The sequence below is a fragment of the Eubalaena glacialis genome, chromosome 4 (assembly GCF_028564815.1).
Source record: "Eubalaena glacialis isolate mEubGla1 chromosome 4, mEubGla1.1.hap2.+ XY, whole genome shotgun sequence".
Lineage (NCBI taxonomy): Eukaryota > Metazoa > Chordata > Mammalia > Artiodactyla > Balaenidae > Eubalaena > Eubalaena glacialis.
In genome coordinates, this window is record NC_083719.1 from 56,526,975 (window position 1) to 56,549,931 (window position 22,957).

A 22,957-nucleotide genomic window follows, 5' to 3' on the forward strand; every position below is an offset into this window, starting at 1 on the left:
CTAGTAATAGATGGAGAGGATGGATCAGTGATGACAGTCACTTAAACGTCTTCTTTCTTTGTTTCTTATGATTTTTTAAATCCCAGATTGGGGAGTTACTGAGTACCACCCATCCTGCCAACAAAGCCAGCTTAACCCTTTTCTGTCCCGAAGAAGGGGACTGGAAAAACTCCAATCTTGACAGACATAATCTCCAAGACTTCATCAATATTAAACTCAACTCCGCTTCTATATTGCCAGAAATGGAAGGACTTTCCGAGTTTACCGAGTATCTCTCAGAATCCGTGGAAGTCCCATCTCCCTTTGATATCCTAGAACCTCCCACATCAGGTGGATTTCTGAAGCTCTCCAAGCCCTGCTGTTACATTTTTCCAGGAGGGAGGGGCGATTCTGCATTGTTTGCAGTGAATGGATTCAATATGCTCATCAACGGCGGATCAGAAAGAAAATCCTGCTTCTGGAAGCTCATCCGACACTTGGACCGAGTGGACTCCATCCTGCTCACCCACATTGGGGATGACAATTTGCCTGGAATAAACAGCGTGCTCCAGCGGAAAATCGCGGAGCTCGAGGAAGAACAGTCCCAGGGCTCCACCACAAATAGTGACTGGATGAAAAACCTCATCTCCCCCGACTTAGGAGTTGTATTTCTCAATGTACCTGAAAATCTGAAAAACCCAGAGCCAAACATCAAGATGAAGAGAAGCATAGAAGAAGCTTGCTTCACTCTCCAGTACCTAAACAAATTGTCCATGAAGCCAGAACCTCTGTTCAGAAGCGTAGGCAATACCATTGATCCTGTCATTCTTTTCCAAAAAATGGGTGTTGGTAAACTAGAGATGTATGTGCTTAACCCAGTCAAGAGCAGCAAGGAAATGCAGTATTTTATGCAGCAGTGGACTGGCACCAACAAAGACAAGGCTGACCTAATCCTGCCTAACGGTCAAGAGCTAGACATCCCAGTCTCCTACTTAACTTCAGTCTCATCTTTGATCGTGTGGCATCCTGCAAACCCTGCAGAGAAAATCATCCGAGTCTTATTTCCTGGCAACAGCACCCAATACAATATCCTGGAAGGACTGGAAAAGCTCAAACATTTGGACTTCCTGAAACAGCCGCTGGCCACCCAGAAGGATCTAACTGGCCAGGTGGCCACCCCTGCTGTGAAACAAGTAAAACTGAAGCAGAGGGCCGACAGCCGGGAGAGCCTGAAGCCAGCTGCAAAACCACTCCCCAGCAAATCCGTGCGAAAGGAGTCGAAAGAAGAAACCCCTGAAGTCACAAAAGCTAATCACGTGGAAAAGGCACCCAAAGTTGAAAGCAAAGACAAGGTAACAGTGAAAAAAGACAAACCAGTAAAAACAGAAACCAAACCTCCAGTGACAGAAAAGGAGGTGCCCAGCAAAGAAGAGCTGCCTCCGGCCAAAGCCGAGGGGCCTGAAAAGCAAGGCACAGACGTCAAACCCAAAGTCACCAAGGAGAAGACTGTGAAAAAGGAAACAAAGGCAAAACCCGAAGAAAAGAAAGAGGAGAAGGAAAAGGAAAAGCCAAAGAAAGAAGTGGCTAAAAAGGAGGACAAAACACCTGTCAAGAAGGAGGAAAAACCAAAAAAGGAAGAGGTGAAAAAGGAAGTCAAAAAAGAAATCAAGAAAGAAGAGAAAAAAGAAGTCAAAAAAGAGGTTAAGAAAGAAACCCCACTGAAGGAAGCCAAGAAGGAAGTTAAGAAGGAGGAAAAGAAGGAAATAAAAAAGGAGGAAAAGGAACCCAAAAAAGAAATTAAGAAACTTCCTAAAGACACAAAGAAATCACCTACTCCCGTATCTGAAGCAAAAAAACCGGCTGCATTAAAACCAAAAGTACCCAAGAAGGAAGAGACTGTCAAGAAAGATTCTGTTGCTGCTGGGCAGCTGAAGGAGAAGGGGAAAATTAAAGTCGTTAAGAAGGAAGGCAAGGCCGCAGAGGCTGTGGCCGCGGCCGCTGGCACCATGGCCACTGCAGCGGCTGTGGCGGCAGCGGCTGGAATAGTGACCACTGGCCCCGCCAAAGAACTCGAAGCCGAGAGGTCCCTTATGTCATCCCCCGAGGATCTGACCAAGGACTTTGAAGAGCTGAAGGCTGAAGAGGTCGATTTAGCAAAAGACATCAAGCCTCAGCTGGAGCTGATCGAAGATGAAGAGAAACTGAAGGAAACCGAGCCCGTCGAGGCCTATGTCATCCAGAAAGAGACAGAAGTCACCAGAGGTCCCGCCGAGTCCCCCGATGAGGGCATCACCACCACTGAAGGGGAGGGTGAGTGCGAGCAAACCCCCGAGGAGCTGGAGCCCGTCGAGAAGCAGGGCGTGGAGGACACTGAAAAATTTGAAGACGAAGGAGCGGGTTTTGAGGAGTCCTCCGAGACTGGAGACTATGAAGAGAAGGCGGAAACCGAGGAGGCTGAGGAGCCAGAAGAGGACGGAGAGGAGACCGTGCGTGTGAGCACCTCCAAGCACAGCCTGGCGGAGGAGGAGGAGAGCGTGAAGGCTGAGGCTGACGGGTACATCAAGGAGAAGAGGGAGTCGGTGGCCAGTGGTGATGACCGAGCAGAAGAAGACATGGACGAGGCACTGGAGAAGGGAGAAGCTGAACAATCTGAGGAGGAGGGCGACGAGGAGGACAGAGCCGAGGATGCCAGAGAGGAAGACTATGAGCCCGAAAAGGCTGAAGCTGAAGATTACGTGATGGCCGTGGTTGACAAGGCTGCGGAGGCTAGCGGTGCCGAGGACCAGTATGGATTCCTTACCACGTCCACCAAGCTAGCAGGAGCCCAGTCTCCTGTCCAAGAACCTGCATCTTCAATTCACGATGAGACTTTACCCGGAGGCTCGGAGAGTGAGGCCACTGCCTCCGACGAGGAGAATCGGGAAGACCAGCCTGAAGAATTCACTGCCACCTCCGGCTACACCCAGTCTACCATTGAGATATCCAGCGAGCCCACCCCCATGGACGAGATGTCTACTCCTCGAGATGTGATGAGTGACGAGACCAACAATGAAGAGACCGAGTCCCCATCTCAAGAATTTGTAAACATCACCAAATACGAGTCTTCACTGTATCCTCAGGAATACTCCAAACCTGCTATGACATCACTCAACGGACTTTCTGAAGGGTCAAAAACAGATGCCACTGATGGGAAGGATTACAGTGCTTCAGCCTCCACCATCTCACCACCCTCGTCCATGGAGGAAGACAAATTCAGCAGATCTGCTCTACATGATGCCTACTGCTATGAAGAGAAAGACGTGAGAGCCAGTGCCACGCTGGAGATCAAAGACACCGTCTCAGCAGTTTCAGATGAAAAACTTAGCCCACCCAAGAGCCCGTCCCTGAGTCCATCTCCACCATCACCCATAGAAAAGACCCCGCTGGGTGAACGTAGCGTGAACTTTTCTCTGACACCCAGTGAGATTAAAGTCTCAGCAGAGGCAGAAGTAGTCCCAGCATCTCTGGAGGTGACCCAAGAAGTAGTGGAAGAACACTGTGCCAGTCCTGAGGATAAGACCCTGGAAGTGGTGTCTCCATCTCAGTCTGTGACTGGCAGTGCTGGCCACACACCGTACTACCAATCTCCCACTGATGAGAAATCTAGTCACCTTCCCACAGAGGTCATTGAAAAACCAGCGGCAGTCCCAGTGAGCTTTGAATTCAGTGATGCCAAAGATGAGAGTGAAAGGGCTTCCATAAGCCCCATGGATGAACCTGTGCCTGACTCGGAGTCTCCTATTGAAAAAGTTTTGTCTCCTTTACGGAGCCCTCCCCTAATTGGATCTGAGTCTGCATATGAAAGTTTTCCAAGTGCGGATGACAAGGCTCCTGATAGATGTACCGAAAGCCCCTTTGAAGGAAAGAATGGAAAAGAAGGCTTTCCAGACCAAATAAGTCCAGTTTCTGACATGACTTCCACTGGTCTTTTCCAAGACAAACAGGAAGGGAAAAGCACAGACTTTATACCGATAAAGGAAGACTTTGGTCAAGAAAAGAAAACTGATGATGTTGAAGCCCTGAGTTCTCAAGCAGGACTGGCTTTAGATGAAAGGAAGTTAGGAGGAGATGTTTCTCCTACACAAATAGATGTCAGTCAGTTTGGATCTTTTAAAGAAGACACTAAGATGTCCATTTCTGAAGGCACTGTCTCAGACAAGTCAGCTACCCCTGTTGATGAGGGTGTGGCAGAAGACACATACTCTCACATGGAGGGTGTGGCCTCGGTCTCCACAGCTTCTGTGGCTACGAGCTCATTTCCAGAGCCAACAACAGATGACGCGTCTCCCTCGCTGCATGCTGAGGTTGGTTCCCCACATTCCACTGAAGTAGATGACTCCCTTTCAGTGTCTGTCGTGCAAACGCCTACCACTTTCCAGGAAACAGAAATGTCTCCATCTAAGGAAGAAAGCCCAAGACCAATGTCAATTTCTCCACCAGACTTCTCCCCTAAAACAGCCAAGTCTAGGACACCAGTTCAAGATCACAGATCTGAACAATCCTCGATGTCGATTGAATTTGGCCAGGAATCCCCTGAGCATTCCCTTGCTATGGACTTCAGTCGTCAGTCTCCAGATCACCCTACAGTGGGTGCAAGTATGCTTCACATCACTGAAAATGGGCCAACTGAGGTGGACTACAGTCCTTCTGACATGCAGGACTCTAGTTTATCACACAAGATCCCACCAACGGAGGAGCCGTCCTACACCCAAGATAATGATCTTTCTGAGCTCATCTCAGTCTCTCAGGTGGAGGCCTCCCCATCCACCTCCTCCGCACATACCCCTTCTCAGATCGCTTCTCCTCTCCAAGAAGATACTCTATCCGATGTTGTTCCTCCCGGAGATATATCCTTATATGCCTCCCTCACCACTGAAAAAGTGCAAAGTCTGGAAGGCGAGAAGCTCTCACCAAAATCTGATCTCTCTCCACTCACCCCGAGAGAGTCCTCTCCTTTGTATTCCCCTAGTTTTTCAGACTCTACCTCTGCAGTCAAAGAGAGCACAGCACCTTGCCACACTGCCTCTCCCCCACCAATGGGTGCAGCATCTGCAGAGCCGTATGGCTTCCGTGCCTCCATGTTATTTGATACGATGCCACACCATCTAGCCTTGACGAGAGATTTGACTACATCCAGCCTGGAGAAGGACAGTGGAGGGAAGACACCTGGAGACTTCAGCTATGCCTATCAGAAGCCTGAGAAGACAACCAGGTCCCCAGATGAAGAAGGTTACGACTATGAGGCTTATGAGAAAACTACCCGGACCCCAGATGTGAGTGGCTATTACTATGAGAAAACAGAGGGCACCATCAAATCCCCATGTGACAGAGGCTACTCCTATGAGACCATTGAGAAAACCACCAAGACTCCCGAAGATGGTGGCTATGCCTATGAAATTACTGAAAAGCCCACGCGGAGCCCCGAAGAGTCTGGGTACGCATACGAGATAAGTGAGAAGACAATAAGGACCCCTGAAGTGAGTGCTTACAGCTACGAAAAGACTGAGCGGTCTCAAAGGCTCCTGGATGACATCAGCAATGGCTATGATGACTCTGAAGAGGGTGGCCACACACTTGGGGATTCCAGCTACTCTTATGAGACCACTGAGAAAACTGCCAGTTTCCCTGGGTCTGAAAGTTACTCCTATGAGACATTGACAACAACTACACGAACCCCTGTTACCTCCGCATACTGTTATGAGACCCCCGATAAAAGTGCTAGAACCCCCCAGGCGTCTACATATGCCTATGAGACTTCAGACCAGTGCTACACTGCTGAAAAGAAGTCCCCCTCCGAGGCTCGCCAGGATGTTGACTTATGCCTTGTGTCCTCCTGTGAATACAAGCATCCCAAGACGGAGCTTTCACCCTCCTTCATTAATCCCAATCCTCTCGAGTGGTTTGCCAGTGAAGAGCCAACGGAAGAATCAGAGAAGCCCCTCACCCAATCAGGGGGAGCCCCACCACCTCCTGGAGGAAAGCCCCAGGGCCGACAATGTGATGAAACCCCTCCCACCTCAGTCAGCGAGTCAGCCCCGTCCCAGACGGACTCTGATGTCCCCCCGGAGACAGAAGAGTGCCCCTCCATCACAGCTGATGCGAACATCGACTCGGAAGATGAATCAGAAACCATCCCCACAGACAAAACCGTCACGTACAAACACATGGATCCACCTCCGGCCCCCATGCAGGACCGCAGCCCTTCTCCACGCCACCCTGATGTGTCCATGATGGACCCGGAGGCCTTGGCCATCGAGCAGAACCTGGGCAAAGCTCTGAAGAAGGACCTGAAGGAGAAGACCAAAACCAAAAAGCCAGGTACAAAGACCAAGTCATCCTCACCTGTCAAGAAGGGTGATGGGAAGTCCAAGCCCTCCGCAGCTTCACCCAAGCCAGGGGCCTTGAAGGAATCCTCAGATAAGGTGTCCCGAGTGGCTTCTCCTAAGAAGAAGGAATCTGTGGAAAAAGCAACAAAAACCACCACCACTCCTGAGGTCAAAGCCGCACGTGGAGAAGAGAAAGACAAGGAGACCAAGAATGCCGCGAACACCTCCACATCCAAATCGGTAAAGACGGCGACTGCAGGTAGGTGGAAGGTGCTGGCATCCTGGTACAGGACACGACAATTCTACTTTTCACTGCAGCCTCTGCATTTCCATCCGACTTTGTACTGGGGAGGTGAGAGAACACAACTTGGTGCTCTCTCTTCCCTTCACTGTTTTCGTCTGCCAAAAGGTATAGAACTCAGCCCAGTGTAGCCTGTAGGCCTGGGGATAGCTCAGCTTATGGCCCAGGGCAGCTCTGATTTCCCAGATGCGACCCCTGGGTTTGCTCCCTTTTGCAACACAGCAACCGCAGCCTTGTTCTGAATCTTCAGAACCAAGGGTGTGTGTTTCATGCTCCTTGGGAAGATTCTGTTGGCATTGGCTTCGGCCACGCTGGCCCCAGAATCAAGCTGAGGTGACACGGGCCAGGAGCTCTCACAGGCCTAGGGAGAACCAGAGTTCCAAGCCAAGCCTGGAATAAGCAGCATAGGTCCAAGATTTAGGTTCCATTTTTTAAAAATAAAAACATTTAAAATAAAGTTACAACATTTTAAAAATTAAAAATTATACAGTTTTTAAATAGAAAAAAATTACCAGGCTGGAGATGCATCCCCATTAAAGGCAATGCTTTGTTTGATCAACCAGCGAATTCAGTTGACCACTGGGTACCCAGTACAAATAGAGAGAAAAGCATCCAAGGCTCTACTTATCCCATTCTGACCACAAGGCCTCACTAACAGAGACTCAGCATTCTATTTCAGATTGAAATTCCACTTGGCAAGAGCAGATATCCCTGACTTCAGATTCTTAGACTTATCAAGGTCTCAGCAATGACCTGGGTTTTTGATGGAACAGGTCTCTGATGGCCCAGCTTCATTTTGTTGCTTCAAACCAATTACAGGGATTTGAATTCATATATTTTATTTGCTTTACACAGTTATTTGGGGATTTTAGATCACAGTTCACAAAGTAACATAAATTGACTCAAACGTGTAAAGCAAACAGTAATTTAAGCAACACTTCCTTGATTTATTATGGAAAATCTGAGAGATGAACCTTTGGGACTCTCAAATTCAGTACATTTTAGGAAGTATTAGTTACAGGTACAAATTTTTACTTTTAAGCAACATGGAGCATCAATTTCAAGACTCAGGTCTTATCAGGTTTCCTCTTTTTACTTGCACGTAGAAAACAAACTGAATTTGTTCATGCTTAGACTTAATAGAAAACCACCAGATAATTAACTCCTTGATCTAAAGGACTTGACAGCTTGACCTGCACTTAGGAGAAAACATGAAATCCATCCAAACAGATAAAATTCAACTGAAATCTGCTACCAAACTTGCTGAACATACACTCTAGCCCACACAACTGATTTTTTTTTAAAACATTTTTTTTTTCTTTTGGGTCACTTAAAGAGAGAATTTTGAGGCAAAGTGAGTTAATTTGAACTTACTTTGAAGATGCTTCCCCAGTAGATTTTTAAAAAGATAAAATTGCACTATTAATTAATTTTAAAACAAACCTGAGTCGACTTCTGGCATTTCCCTCGGTTTGGGCTTCTATGAGCAATGTTCCTTTGGTGTTGATGGGAGTGATTTAGTGTGCAAGGGGAAACCGCAGACATTTTTAAATATTAGAAGAAATGTAACTCACAAACTTCTGTTACAAGTCAGAATTCTCTGGGAGACTTACACATGGATATGTTGAGGGCTTTTAGCTTAGGTTCATTATAAAGGCTGGCTAATCTATTCATAAAATGAGTCGGTTTATCCAAATACCAGTTTGGCTGATTCTCACCACTTCCCTACCCCCCTGAAAATAAAACTAGACCATTGATGGAATTCACTGCTGGTTTTGACTCTGGGATGACAGCCTCTATACATCCCATGGAGAAAGGCAAGAGGATTAAATACATAGGATCCAGCTAGTATTTTAAATGGCTTTACAGCAGTGGTCTCAAACCAGATACACATTAGCATCAGCTGGGGTGCTTTTAAAAAATGGTGGTACCCAGGCCCTACCCCAGCCCAATTAAGCCAGACTCTGGGGCATGGGGCCTGGTATTAAGCATGCTAAGTGATTCTAATCATGTGGCCAGGGAAAGAATCACTGCCTTAGAATGCTAGTTGTATTAATGTTTCAAAAAGTTTAAACCTTCTAATTAGAACAAATCAGAAAGCCAGCTCACCAAACAAGGTGCCCAGAAACTTTGGGTTTAGTCTGAATCTTTACTTTGCCCAGGCTTTCTGATTTAGACTGGGAATTTTGGCTGCCACATGCCCCTGACCTCAGTCTGGTATGTCCTGATTGGCTAGAGAAAGCCTAGTCTTTCTGACCCTTCCTCTTGCCAAAGTTTGGTATCCGATCTTGTCTAAGGAGAGACGTCTCACATTTTAGAGTACTGTCCTAAGGAGAGAATACAGTGTTTCATCAGTTTATGAATGAGGTTGAGGTGCTGAGGGTCTTGGAAATCATATGATGTTAATTAAGATCTGACCACTGGCTAGGTCGAATGTGAGGGTATAATATTCAGCTGTTGGCAAAATTGCTTTCAAACGAGATCTTAACTGGATTACAAAGATTGCTTAACTGTGTTTTACCAAATGCAGATATTTTCTTTTGTCCTTTAAAATCTGTTTCTTAGACCACTTTTCAAATTAAAATGCACATTAGTAGCTCTTTCAGGAGTGTTACTACCTAGTTCCATCTTTGAGGAAGGCCTGAACTCTTCTTCCTAATGGGTTGTCCACAAAGGGAAACATTCCATTCTTCGTTTCTCCTGTTGAGATGGTAAACAACCAGGTGATATTTTCTCAAACTGCCAGTGTTAAATGCCCTCTATGAGAGAGGGGAATGCCCAGTACCCACTCCCCATGTCCTAGAGGACCTCCTCGGGAAGGAGTAGGGAAGGTGTACTGGACAGATGGGTCTATTCGCATTCCAGTGACCCTGGCTTTCTCTTTATTTTTGTTCATTTACTGAAGGGCCAGGAAACACCAAGACATCCAAGCCCTCAGCTGTGCCTCCAGGCCCCCCTGTGTACTTGGACCTGTGCTATATTCCCAACCACAGCAATAGTAAGAACGTCGATGTTGAATTTTTCAAGAGAGTGAGGTCGTCCTACTACGTGGTGAGTGGGAATGACCCCGCTGCTGAGGAGCCTAGCCGGGCTGTCCTGGATGCCTTGTTGGAAGGGAAGGCCCAGTGGGGCAGCAACATGCAGGTAAGAGCTCCAGGACAGTGTCCGCACTGCACATGGAGCTGTGTCCAGAGGCAGAGGCAGGGGATCATGTTTAATGAGGCATCATTATGACTGTGGATGCACATGAGGTACCCCGGGGGGTCTGCCACACATAAACTATCCTGAGGACAAAGTGGACTTAACACACAGAAGGCGGTCTAAAAGTATTCTTGTTACCACCAGCCACCAGGGACTTGGAGGAAAGCCACTTTACCACCCTAAAGCATAATACATTTATCTGCAAAATGGGACTAAGATTACTTGCCCTTCACCCTAATATACCAAGAATATTAACCAATGTAACCAAGTGGTCATATTTCCATGTGATGCGGATAAGGACTTGTCTTTTACTCCTTTGTGCTTCACAAGTAGACCAAAGCTTGGAATATGGCCATTTAGAAAATCAGCTGTCCAGTGAGATTCTGCAGGAGGAGCAGTGCTGAAAATGGTCCCCAGCAGGATACTCCCAACTCCCAAACATCATAACTAGGCACGAACCACTCTTAATACTATTTCAGCTGTGGTTTTTGCTTATCTAAGTTTTCCTTATGGTTTTGTACAGTCATTTAGTAAACTGTGCTTGCATAACATTAAGTAGAAATGCTGGTTATTTCATCATATGAAATCTAATGAGAAACACCCAGTGCCCTCTTACTGAATACGAGGTGGAATTTTTACTATTCAAGCCAGTACCCGCCTACCCACCCAACTCCTCTGCCCCTAAGCACACACACAAATTAAAGATACAAATGTTTGTTCTTAGGATCAGTTATGTTAAAGGAAATACAAGAAATTCCACCTTAACTGAAGCACTTCTCTTAACACTAAAGAACTGAAAAACCGAGGACTCATTGATAAACTAATTAGCTAGTCATGACCTGCTTTTGGTTCCAGTCTTCAGCTCCCCCAGAAAAACTGATTTTTTGGCAGCTTTATTCTGGTTCCTAGAAAACGTTAAGTTGAAAAGTTCTTTGAATTTCCTAAGGACAATAGAAGATTCTTCTCTTTGCCCTTCTTTTTCTAATGGTCTAATTAATACCTCGCTGTTGCTCTGTTTTTTTTTTTCATCCGATTTCCGGTTCTGCTCTTCAGCAGCTGTTTTCTCTCTCCCTGCAGGTGACCCTGATCCCAACTCATGACTCAGAAGTGATGAGGGAATGGTATCAGGAGACCCATGAGAAGCAGCAGGACCTCAACATCATGGTTTTAGCAAGCAGCAGTACCGTGGTTATGCAAGACGAATCCTTCCCTGCATGTAAGATCGAACTGTAACAACCAGGCCAGCCACACCACAGGGTTTGAACTTTGTTTCCAGAAATTCTTCAGTTTGAAACCACCTTTTCTAACAAAAGTCAATTCACCTAAATAAGTCACTGAACTGTTTCCTGCCAAACGCTATACTGTGTCATGGTGATACAAGTCACTAATATTTCTCAGTTTTTGCTGATTGCTAAGGGAAGTAGCAGTCTTCCCACACTAGGGTTCAAGTTACTGCAAAATTACCTACCCCAGTTCATCTCTGCTGAACATTTGGAAACCATGCACTAGCAAACCCAACTGATTTCTGCTAGGTAGAGGCATCTGTCTTAGAGAGAGAAAGAGAGAGAGAGCGCGCACGCACAAAAGAGAGGGAACGCAGAACAGAGAGAGAGAGAGAGAAAATGAGAAAGAAAAAAAGAATGCAAGAGGAGGAGATGTAATGGTAGAGAATGCTGGTGAGATACCAGAGAGAAAGAGAGAGCAGGGTGGGGCAGAGAAGAGAAAATAACCATTAGTTAGGTCTGCATTTTCTGTCTATTCTGTAGTCTGCAGAGGCAAAGAAGTTTGTAACTTGTGTCAGTCTGAGTCATCAAAAAGGGTCTTAGTTTCCTAAAACAAGTTGGCTGGAAGAAAACAGAAAAGAACAAAACTTGTAATGAGGGCATGTGAGATTTTTCACGCCTTAATTAAGCTCCTTCAGTTTGAAGGCTGCACACTGACAAAATGTAGTGAGTGTAGACTGGACATGCAAGTGGTTTGAACCCCATTCAGAACTCTCAGACTCTTCAAACACACGAGTAGATTGATCTAAGGCATGCTCCCAGCATCTGTGCACCCAGTTAGTCCACTCTGAGTCAATTAACCTGCATGCGGAGACACCCAAGTCCACCCCGATAAACAAGCAAATACCAAAGCAGTTGGGAGTACATACGGTAGACAATTTGCCTTAGGAAGTGACTTGAATGTACAAAGATACTTGATGCACTTATTTTTTAATGTGAGACAGCGAGTTTATAAAACATCCGTGTAGGATTATAGATACTCCAGTTAAAGGAGCATGTGTGTGCGCGTGGGAGGGGTACTAGGAGCTTACCTGATCGGTGCAACAGTCTGATGCTGAGCATTGCGTGTTGAATACCACCTCAGGCCCCTCAGCCAAGCAAGCTGAGCCTTTCATAGCTTCTTTACTACTGCAAGTTCAAGATTGAAACGGCTTCTATGATCAGAACTGGGAAAACAGTGAATCTTAATGGTGGAAGAGGTTCTCAGCAAGTGTACAGTATTTAGCTTCCCTCGTCTTACATTGGCTTTTTTTTTTTTTAATTTTCCATTAATTTCAGCATAATTATGGGAACAAGTGTACAGAAGAATTTTTTTTTTTTTTTTTAGATATGTGAGAACTTTTCATAGATGAACTTTTTAACAAATGTTTTCATTTACAGGAAAATGCAAAGAAAATTTTCAAGTGACAGTCTTTTTTTTTTAAGTGTTTCGTAAGACAAAAAAATGAATAATGTTTTTTGAAGTTCTGGTGAGATTGAAGTCTGATATTGCAGTAATAATATTTATTAAAAGCCCATCACTACCAGTAATAGTGATACCTCCCACCCCTTGAGTCCCATAACAAAAATCTGAGTATGCGCTATCTTAGAGTGGGGGAGAATGGCTACTTTTCCAGGCCTTTACGAGTACATCACCCAGTGGTATCCTACGTACTTCTTTCAAGATCTTCAACCATGAGGTAAAAGAGCCAAGACAAGTTCAAAGAACCCTAGCAAAAATTTGCTTTGGGATTTTCTTTTTTGGAAAAAAAAAAACAAAAAACGAAAAATACGTTGAAAACAAATGAATTCCCAACTCCTACGGTTCATCACGTAGAGTTCAGAGATCATTTCCATCATTGTCATCATTGAACTATGAACCTGGGAAGCCAGATCATGATTAAAACTGACGTTAAGTTTCAAGTTGCAGATCAACGCACCCAGTGTTCAGATGTGGCAAACTTTTCAGTGACAGCTGTGCTGGGCTCTGTCGAGTTGCGTCTCCTGCAGACTCTAAGATCTACGGAGTAGTCAACAATCACCTCGTTTTATTTTCTATGTTAGTTATTTATTTCAGAATTAACATTTTAGTTTATTTTTGTCTGATAAGTGTGTGTTTTGCACTGCTAACTACTATGAGGGTTTAAACAATGCTTCCTCCAGGTCCCTTCACCGAGGACCTAATGCAGTCTACTTAATGCTGTGAATTACATTTTTCAAATGTTTAATTTTTTTTAAAAATTAATATTCTATTTTTTTTAGGCTTCTCTAGAAATGCAGCTTTTATTTATTACCCTATTTCTTTGAAGTCCTTAAGAACAACGCATTGATTTAGGGTACAAAAAAATGAGCACACGATGGAAAACACATTGTGACAAAAAAGGATTTCAGTGAGTATAAACTCACCTACTTAAAAGGTATTTTAAGAGATAACCTAAGATACTCAAGACGATTATTTAATAATTAGTTGTTAAGTTGGTTCACATGATGCATTGGAAGAGAAACAGATTTCCAGCCTTCTTGCCAAATCCAGACCTCTGGTTGATTTTTCTTTGATAGAAGATGGAATTATTTTCCAATTTCCCAAATTAAATTCATTTAACATGTACATTATTTTGCTTTAAGAAAAAAACCAAACATTTTAGGAAAATTATAGCCAGTCTTCAATTATAACCATTCTATCCCACTCCTTTTTTTTTTTTTTCTTTTCTTTTCTTTTTTGCTATGGAATTTAATGGAAAAAATATACAAAAGCTGTCACTGGTCAGCTGGCTCTTTTTCCTATGAATAGATCAGTACCTTTCTCCATCCATTGTTCTCAGTGATGACCACAGAGCCTGAATATAACAGGAACACCAATATTTACATTACAGGTTGCTCCTGTCCTTCCAGACACCTTTCCTACCTGTGTGACTAACCTAATTTTGCTAGTTTCATAAATACACAATTAGTTTAGTAACAGCCATCACAATGTACCATGTACATTCATGGTGAGAGCTAAAGATTGACACAGACTTCTAGGAGCTTTATTCATACTGATTACTTAATCCAATTGTATAGATTGAATATTTGAGTGAAAGGAATTTACACTCTGTTTAAACGATGGGATTCCATCGAGATAGCACTCATGATCATGAACTTTTTGGTAGTATTCTTAAAATTCTACAGAGACTAAACGTTAGAGATGATCCTCCATTTTCAATTTTAACTAATTCTATCCCCTTTCTCAAAACCCAATCCCTGTGCATGCTTTCTCAGTCTTGTGGTGGGGCTGGATACAGTGACTGACCCTCCCCCCCCCAACCCTTAAATGCCATTTTCCATGGTGTTCCAAAAAAAAAATGTTTTTTTTTCCTTAACCTTACATATCATAGTGAATGGTTTCCCCAGTGTATATGAATGTTTTAAGTGTCTCCAATAGCTTACACAGTTTAGGAGCTTTCCAGTACTCATTTAATAAGATTTAATCATTTGCTAATGGAAATTTTACCACTTCCCATTTTCCCTGTTACCAAATTTCAGCTCTCAGGAGCTGCTCTACAATTCTGAAATTGCTTTTCTTGCCTCTTTAGTCACCTGTCACAGGAGGTTCTTGCTCAGTAATGACATTGTGAGTTGTTAGATTAATAACTTTTTTTTTTGTGCTTCAGATTTAGAAGAAAAGACCCTGTTTCCATCTGAAAGGAACTGTAAGCTTTTATCTTTTAACCAACTGAACAACACACCAAAAGCAGCCTAGGGGATGAGCATTTCTTTGAAAGCAATTAGGTTATTCACCTGGTATTAAAACTATTTACTATGAAAAAAAAAATCTGTGACTTTATTAATTTAAAAGGCAGCATCAACAACTGAAAAGGGAAGAAATAAATAGCTTCTCTGCACTCATTTGGAGCTCCCCAAAAAAGGAGCCATCGAGATGGGGCATCAAGACCGGGGCTGCCCTTTTCAGAATGCCCCTGCGGCACTGAGTCAGGCTTACGGCGCTGCATGCAGCCCTTCTCCTTCCACCCTGGAAGGACATGGTCTTGAGCCTGGCTGAGAAGCACCTCCCACTCCTCTCTCTTGTTCTGAATGGTGTTTGTGTCAGTCTGCAGCTGTGTATGGTATTATGTCTTATAATCCTGCATCACTTCTATCCTATCCAGTCATATCTAATGTAGAAAATTAGTTTCCAGTGAAAGTAATATGTAGTGCTTTTATGATATTTGTGTGCAATATCCCCTCTTCCATTGAGGATATTTGATGTAAAAGAAAAAAAAAAAAACACCTCAGTTCCACAATAAAATACAAAAGTGGCAAAAGTTGGTGTGTGTGCTGTGCTGTCTTTTGTTGTGTGTTACTGAGTTGGGTGTGTTGGGGGGCTGAGGCGTGTGTGGGTGGGTTCATTCACAAGGGGTGATTGATTGTGTTCTTTTCAGAGTGGGCTCCCTGGCTTTTGGTAAACCGCTGAGAGGGCCCTGCTACTATTTCTACAACTGTTTTTGTAGCCAAGCCCTAGAGGACCTTGGGGTCTAAGGACAGAAACCGGAAGATCAGAGAAAGAGTTAAAATTATTGCTTAAAAAGAAAAAGTCAACAGAGCAGTGTATCTGAAGGAGGATATTGGGAGGGTTTCCTACTAAATCACAATATAAACCAAAAACCAGGTTTTAATCTTAGCTCTGCCACACCTGGCTGTGTGACCTCAGTCACTTAATCCATCCGGAACTCCTTTCCTTACCTGTAAAATGAGAGGATTTGACAAGATGGTCAAACTGGATGATCCCTCCTAGGGCTGACTTTCTGGGGCTCTACAAAGCCATCACAGTCAATATATCCAATACGTTATCTCCTTTTTTTGTTTCTTGCTCAGTTACAGAGTAAGCTCTATATAACATAATATGCTGTGGATTGGATTCACACCTAGGAACTAAAAGATTTTTAGGAAAAGTGATGATAAATAACAAAAAAAAAAAAGAAAGGAGGAATTCTCCTCAATCATTCAATGATTATTGTACCTTTACTCTATACCCAGCAGTGGGTAAGACCATGGGGGTTTAAAGGTGAGCAAAACATAAGTCCTGCCCTAACTGAACGCGGTGACTGGGACTCCCAAAATCCAAGGATGAGTGAAGGTGACCATAGGAAAAGCACCAGAAATGATGTCTAAACTGAGACTGTGTGTGTGTGTGCCTCAATTCCCTCCACAGAAGACGTGATCAACAGACCTCCAGTACCTGGTCTTGTCTGTCCTCAGAGATGGTCCTTTGGCCTCAAAAGGCCACTGCAGCCTGTCTGAAGTCATAATGATGTTCCTCTGTCACAAACACTCCTTTTAATCTTACACTGTGCTTCCAAGCCCTGGGGCTGGTCGACCGGTCCCATTAGAAGTCACTGTGTACCAGAAGGCATTCTGAAATCCCTCCAGAAATTAAAGGGTTAAGCATGTGAGAACTCAGGGTGGGAAATAATCACCAAGAGATTTTGATTACATCTGTCAGATTGAATTTAAATAAGTTGTTTTCTATTCCACTGCCAAACTACTCGGTTCCAGGGAGTCTTTCTGGCCTGAACACAGGGTGACCAAGCATCCTGCTTTGCCCAGGACTGCCCTGGTTTCAGCATGGGAAGTCCTGTGTCCCAGGAGACCCCCTCAGCCCCAGGGAAGCCCCACAGTTGACCATACCTGAACCCCTCCGTGTGTTTGTATCCCACTCCCTCCGGACCGAGCACGGCGGAGATGGCAACGAGTTCACCTCCTTCCAGCTGGTCCTTTTCTACTTTGAAGGTAGCTTTTCTTCAGTTTCTGTTTTTCTATTTTGCAGGCAAATCAACAAAGTTCTGTTAAGGTACTATGACTACATTTTCTTTCTCTTTATAAATGTATTGCTCATTCTAGATGCTTCTCTGTGTCCCTACAATGACCTTCCAACACACACTTGACTCATGAATTCTTGGGTCTCTTGCATAATCCTGGATCCCACCATTTCCTCTCTGATCTTATATTGTACGTCTTAGAAATTCACTGGAGCCATACAGGCAGATTGAGTTTTGGTCACAGTCAATTCCTTTAGTATGAGCAGTTCTGGCTAATTCTCTGGGGGTTACTGGCAATGTTTTCACAGATGATGGAACATCATTATGAGGCCACGTTCATGGGGTAATCGCCCCTAAAAAGTAGGCACAGTTCTAGTTCATGGCTTCGACTATCCCCGACTCAAACCAATAATGCATGTTACTTTAATGCAGTCTCATGGATTTAAATGCTATGTGTCAACTGATGACTTTTACAATTCGTATCTCCAGTCTGTACCTCTTCTCTGATCTCCAGACTCATATATTCAGCTGTCCATTAAAAGCTCCATTCGGATGTGCAGTAGGGACCTTTAAAACATCCCAAATCAAATTTAACATGTCCTCAAATAAATCCCTGGTCTCCCCTGACTGCTTCTCCTTTTAGGCTTTTCCACCTCAGTAAATGGTACACACATCATTCCAGTTGCTCAGGTCAAAAATCTTGGCCCGTCAGCAAATCTGCTGGCTCCACCTTCAAGACACACGCAGTCTAACCCCTTCTCCTCACGTTCACTGTTACTACTGTCGTGCAGGCCAGTCATTTCTCCCCTGGATAACTGCAGTAGCCCCCTAACTGGTCTCCTGTTTCCTGTCCTTGCCCTCCAAGTATCTGCACATAGCAGCTAGACTAGAGCAATCCTCTAAAAATGTTAGCTTACACCATGCCATCCGGTGCTCAAAACCTTCAAATGGGTTCTCATCTCAGAGTAAAAGCCAACGTCCTTACTAATGGGCTGGCGGCCTTCACCACCTGTCCTTTCCTTTACCCCTCGTCTCCCTGGCCTCAAACCCCGCTGCTCTGCGCCTTGCACAGTCTGCTCCAGCCACACGGGCCTTCCTTACACACTCTAGGCACACTTCCCTCCAGGGCCTCAGCACTGGTGTCTTTGTCTGCCACGCTTTTCCCCAGGTGACTCCAGGATCCTCAGCCTCATCCGCGTGGGTCTTTTTTCAAATGTCATCTACTCAGGAAGGCCTTCCCTCACTGCCCTGTGTTAGGCTGCAACCTCCACCACTTAACCAGAACTCTTTCCCTCTTCCTTGCTTTGTCTCTGTATCACGTATCACCACATGACATGTTACATACTTATTATGTGTCTCCTTCCATAGACTAGAAACACCACGAGGGAAGGGATCTTAGTCTATTTTGTTCCCTTCTGTATCCTCAGTGACTATTTTAACCATTCCTGACACACACTAGATGTTCAATAAATATTTGTTGAATGATTGAACGAATGAATGAACGTACTTAGTCCCAGGTTAGCACAGTGATTATAGGGGGTAGTTGTTTGAAAGGGGCTTTGGAATCAGACAACCATGGGTTCAAGCACTGTCCTTGCCACTTATTAATTGTGTGGCCCTAGGCAATTCACATAAGTCTCAGTTTTCTCCTCTGCAAAATGAGGGTAATAATCCCTGCCCTGAAGGGTTGCTGTAAGGATTAGAGAGGATTTATTTAATTAGGATTAAATTACGTAGGAATGGGCATTCACAAAGAGCAGTTGTTAAATATAATTTGTGTAATCAAGATGGGTACATGATTGTTTGTGAACCAGAGCCGGGAAAACGCTGACACCCAACAGTGGCCCAGCAGACTGTCACTGGAGGAAACTTCGCGGGCATTCTTGCCGAGTCTATTCCGGATACTATCTTAGGCATATTAACCTCGGCATTTTAAGAATTAATATGTTGAACTCTGCAGAGATGAAGCATCATGGAAACCAAAAGGGCAAGCAAATTCTCTTAACACTGGGTATATCAGAGGATATAATGTCACTTTTATAAATCCTTTATAAACCTTCCCCAAAGTCCTTGATCTAGCATTTAAAGCCCATAATGGAATTTATTTTCAGACACTTCTTTTTAAGAACAAACCATTTTCTGAACATGTCCAGCTCAGATCTGGAATCATCACATTCATGTATAATAAACACAAAACCTAAGTGTCACTCACTGTTTTGTTTTAAACAAAGATGCTGGTGGTAACTGCCACACTCTCAGGGGCGTTGCCACCATCCTTTGTTTGGACTTCCTTGTTACCATACAGGTAATAACATCCTCATGGCAGCATGCAATGTCAGTGAAAAGGCCAAATCAATGAGGAAAGAAAGGGTTATTTTCAAGTGAAGAAGTTGTTATTTAGAATAAAAGGCAACTTTCCTGACATAACTATGTTTGTTAAAAAGTACTCCTTTCCCCATTTTCTAAAGTAAGATTTAAAAATTTATCGTTTTCAGTTTGAAGAGTTCAGCTCTGAAGGTTACTAACAATCTTTTAATGAAAATGCAGTCACACCACATTTTTCTGCTTTTATGATTCACTAAAGCCAAAACTTCATCCCTTCCTCAGCCACACGACTGGGTGCAATGGTGTCGGGTTCCACTGACTCAGGGGAGGAAGCAGCTTCATTGTGGAACTCAAGACTCCTGGTTCCAGCTACATACCCCCAGATAGCAAATCATATAAATTACAGACAGCCTATGGACTGGGAAAAACTATTTGCAAATGATGCGACCGACAAGGGATTAATTTCCAAAATATACAAACAGCTCACACAATTCAATACCAAAAAGCAAACCACCCAATCAAAAAATGGGCAGAAGATCTAAATAGACATTTCCCTAAAAAAGACATACAGATGGCCAAGAAGCACATGAAAAGATGCTCAACATTGCTAATTATTATAGAAATGCAAATCAAAACTACAATGAGGTATCACCTCACACCAGTCAGAATGGCCATCATCAAAAAGTCTGCAAACAATAAATGCTGGAGAGGGTGTGGAGAAAAGGGAACCCTCCTACACTGTTGGTGGGAATGTAAATTGGTGCAGCCATCATGAAGAACAGTATGGAGGTTCCTTAAAAAACAAAAGTAGAGTTACCATATGATCCAGCAATCCCACTCCTAGGCATATATCTGGAAAAACTCAAATTCGAAAAGATACATGTACCCCAGTGTTCACAGCAGCACTATTTACAACAGACAAGACATGGAAGCAACCTAAGTGTCCACTGACAGATGAATGGATAAAGAAGATGTCGTATACACACACACACACACACACACACACACACACACACACACACACACACAGCAATTTGCAGCCATTTGCAGCAACATGGATGGACCTAGAGATTATCATACTAAGTAGAATAAGTCAGACAGAGAAAGACAAATATGATATCACTTATATGTAGAATCTAAAATATGATACAAATGGACTTGTTTACAAAACAGAAACAGACTCACAGACATAGAAAACAAACTGATGGTTACCAAAGGGGAAAAGGGGCGGGGGGGATAAAGGAGGAGTTTGGGATTAGCAGATACAAACTACTATATATAAAATAGATAAACAAAGTCCCATTGTATAGTACAGGGAACTATATTCAATATCTTGTAATAAACTATAATGGAAAAAAATATATATATATCTGAATCACTTTGCTGTACACCAGAAACTAACACAACATTGTAAATTAACTATATTTCAATTAAAAAAAAGAAAAAAATCATATAAATCACCATTTATCCTTTTCCATATGGACTTTTTTGAGGAAGGATAACGGCCCACCCTCTATCACTGCATATTTTATACTCATATACAGTTAGACAAGAAACAACTAATGTACATCACTGCAAAAATTCCTGTGGCTGCCTGGCTCGTATACCCTAGACCAGGGTTTGTAAACTTGGCACCACTGACATTTTGGACCAGATAGTTCTTTGTTATGAGGGCTGCCCTATGCACCGTAAGAGGTTTAGCAGCATCCCTGGACTCACTAATATGTTATTTCATTCAGAGTGAAAAAACGACTTTGATAAACCAGTTTTCAAGGCCTCTGACTACTTGTAAAATGGACAAATTTCCCACACACATATCTGATGTGCACAGCCAGCTAGAAGGTATGAAAACAAAATGCAAAGTTTGGTGCCAAGGCAACACAGCCCCAAGAAGAGGAGAGCAAGGTATGTGTACCTCATCATTGTTTTTTCTTCTTCTACTACTCTGCCTTTTTCTTCTATTTCTTCTTCCTTTTTTGGTGGGGGAGCGGGGGACATGCAGGGTGGGTGTGGGCTGTTCATTCCAGTTCAACTTAAAGTAATTTCTCTTGAACACCTACTTTACACGACTCCATGGGGAAGAAGAGGACCATCTCTACCTCAAGACAGCTTGAGACAGACCTATGTGACTAACTAAAGCACAAAGCAGGTGATGATTTCCCTTCATTAGAGCTTTCCCATCTCTGGGCTTGAAGTGCTCTTCCTGTGAACACCCATATCACTTTGTGTCTCTAATGATACTTTTTGGTTTATCAAGGGCAGGGCTTTTTCAACCACTCCGTTATTATATCAAGAGGAAGGTTCAAGATACATCAAAAGGCGCCTTTTGCTCAGTAAATTAACCATCATGCATGAAGCATGATAGGTGCATATGTGCCTGCCCCCTCTCTCTCCCTAGAATATAAGTTATTTGAGGGTAGGGTCTATCGTTTACTCGTCTGTGTAAACTCAACAGTTCTTAGTACGGTGCCCAGCATACAGTATGTGCCACACAGAGGCCTGTGAGCGCAGGAAAGCAGTGCCAGAACAGAGAGAGACTGTGTGCTGTAGTCACCAAGCTTCTAAGGGAGTGATCAGTGCTGCTAAACAGAGCAGAGGGGAAAGAATCATTGCAGTTGGTATGCAGCAGAGTGAAAGCCAAATTCTCGGGGTCTAATGAACCAGCAACGAACCAGTAAGTGGAGATACCCTTTTAAGAAGTTTGGAGACAAAAGGAAGGAGGGACAGGGTAGGAGCTTGACTGATGGCAGGATAAAGGCTTTTTTGTTTCTAAAAGGGAAGGAAGTCTTGAATAAGATTGCAGGCTTGGGGCTTCCCTGGTGGCGCAGTGGTTGAGAATCTGCCTGCCAATGCAGGGGACACGGGTTCGAGCCCTGGTCTGGGAAGATCCCACATGCCACGGAGCAACTGGGCCCGTGAGCCACAACTACTGAGCCTGCGCGTCTGGAGCTTGTGCTCTGCAACAAGAGAGGCTGCGATAGTGAGAGGCCCATGCACCGCGATGAAGAGTGGCCCCCGCTTGCTGCAACTAGAGAAAGCCCTCGCACAGAAACGAAGATCCAACACAGCCAAAAATAAATAAATAAATAAATAAATAATAAAAATAAAGGAATTCCTTTAAAAAAAAAAAAGATTGCAGGCTTGGAAGAAGAAATCTGTAGAGATGATGCAAGATGGAAAGAGAAGATGGCTCTGGAACAGGCAGGCAGGTAAGGAATCAGGTCACAAGTGAAGAGCCTAACCTTGGAAAGGAGGGCAGGGACACCTATCACTTTGAAGTAGAAGGGATGATGGAGAGAACAGGTAAGGAGAGAGCTGTTAAGGTAGAAACAAGGGAGACTGAGGTTGTATTATGTGGCCTAAATTTTCTTGATAAAGCAGGAGGCAGGAACATCTGCTTACAGTTCTGGGGGGCAAGGGTCTAGGGCTTAAGCAGACCCAATAGAGAAGCTATTGAGGTAAAAACGAGAGTCAGTAAGAGAAATGAAAGAACTAAGTTGAAGAGGACAGCTGTAAATCTGTAGAGGAATCAGCCTGACATTACAACTTTGTATGTCAAACTTAGTGGGTCAGAAGCAAGGAGACAGAGACCAAGTGGCGGTGTGTTTGTCTCCTAGGGCTGCTGTAACAAAGTACCAAAAACTGAGTGGCTTAAAGAAGCAGAACTGGAGGCTAGAAGTTCAAAATCAAGCTGTCAGCAGGGTCACACTCTCTTTGGTGGCTCCAGGA

The 22,957-nt window shown here is 43.9% G+C and overlaps 1 protein-coding gene across 1 annotated transcript in view; it reads left to right on the forward strand.

Moving 5' to 3' along the window:
- The window catches only part of MAP1B (microtubule associated protein 1B), a 91,299-nt gene extending 78,768 nt beyond the window's left edge, over positions 1–12,531 (forward strand). The window contains exons 5-7 of the mRNA XM_061189341.1: positions 87–6,603; positions 9,551–9,789; positions 10,924–12,531. Of these exons, the coding sequence (XP_061045324.1) occupies positions 87–6,603; positions 9,551–9,789; positions 10,924–11,079 (6,912 nt within the window). The 3' untranslated portion in view covers positions 11,080–12,531. The remainder of the gene's footprint in view (positions 1–86; positions 6,604–9,550; positions 9,790–10,923) is intronic.
- The last annotated feature ends 10,426 nt before the right edge of the window (positions 12,532–22,957 follow it).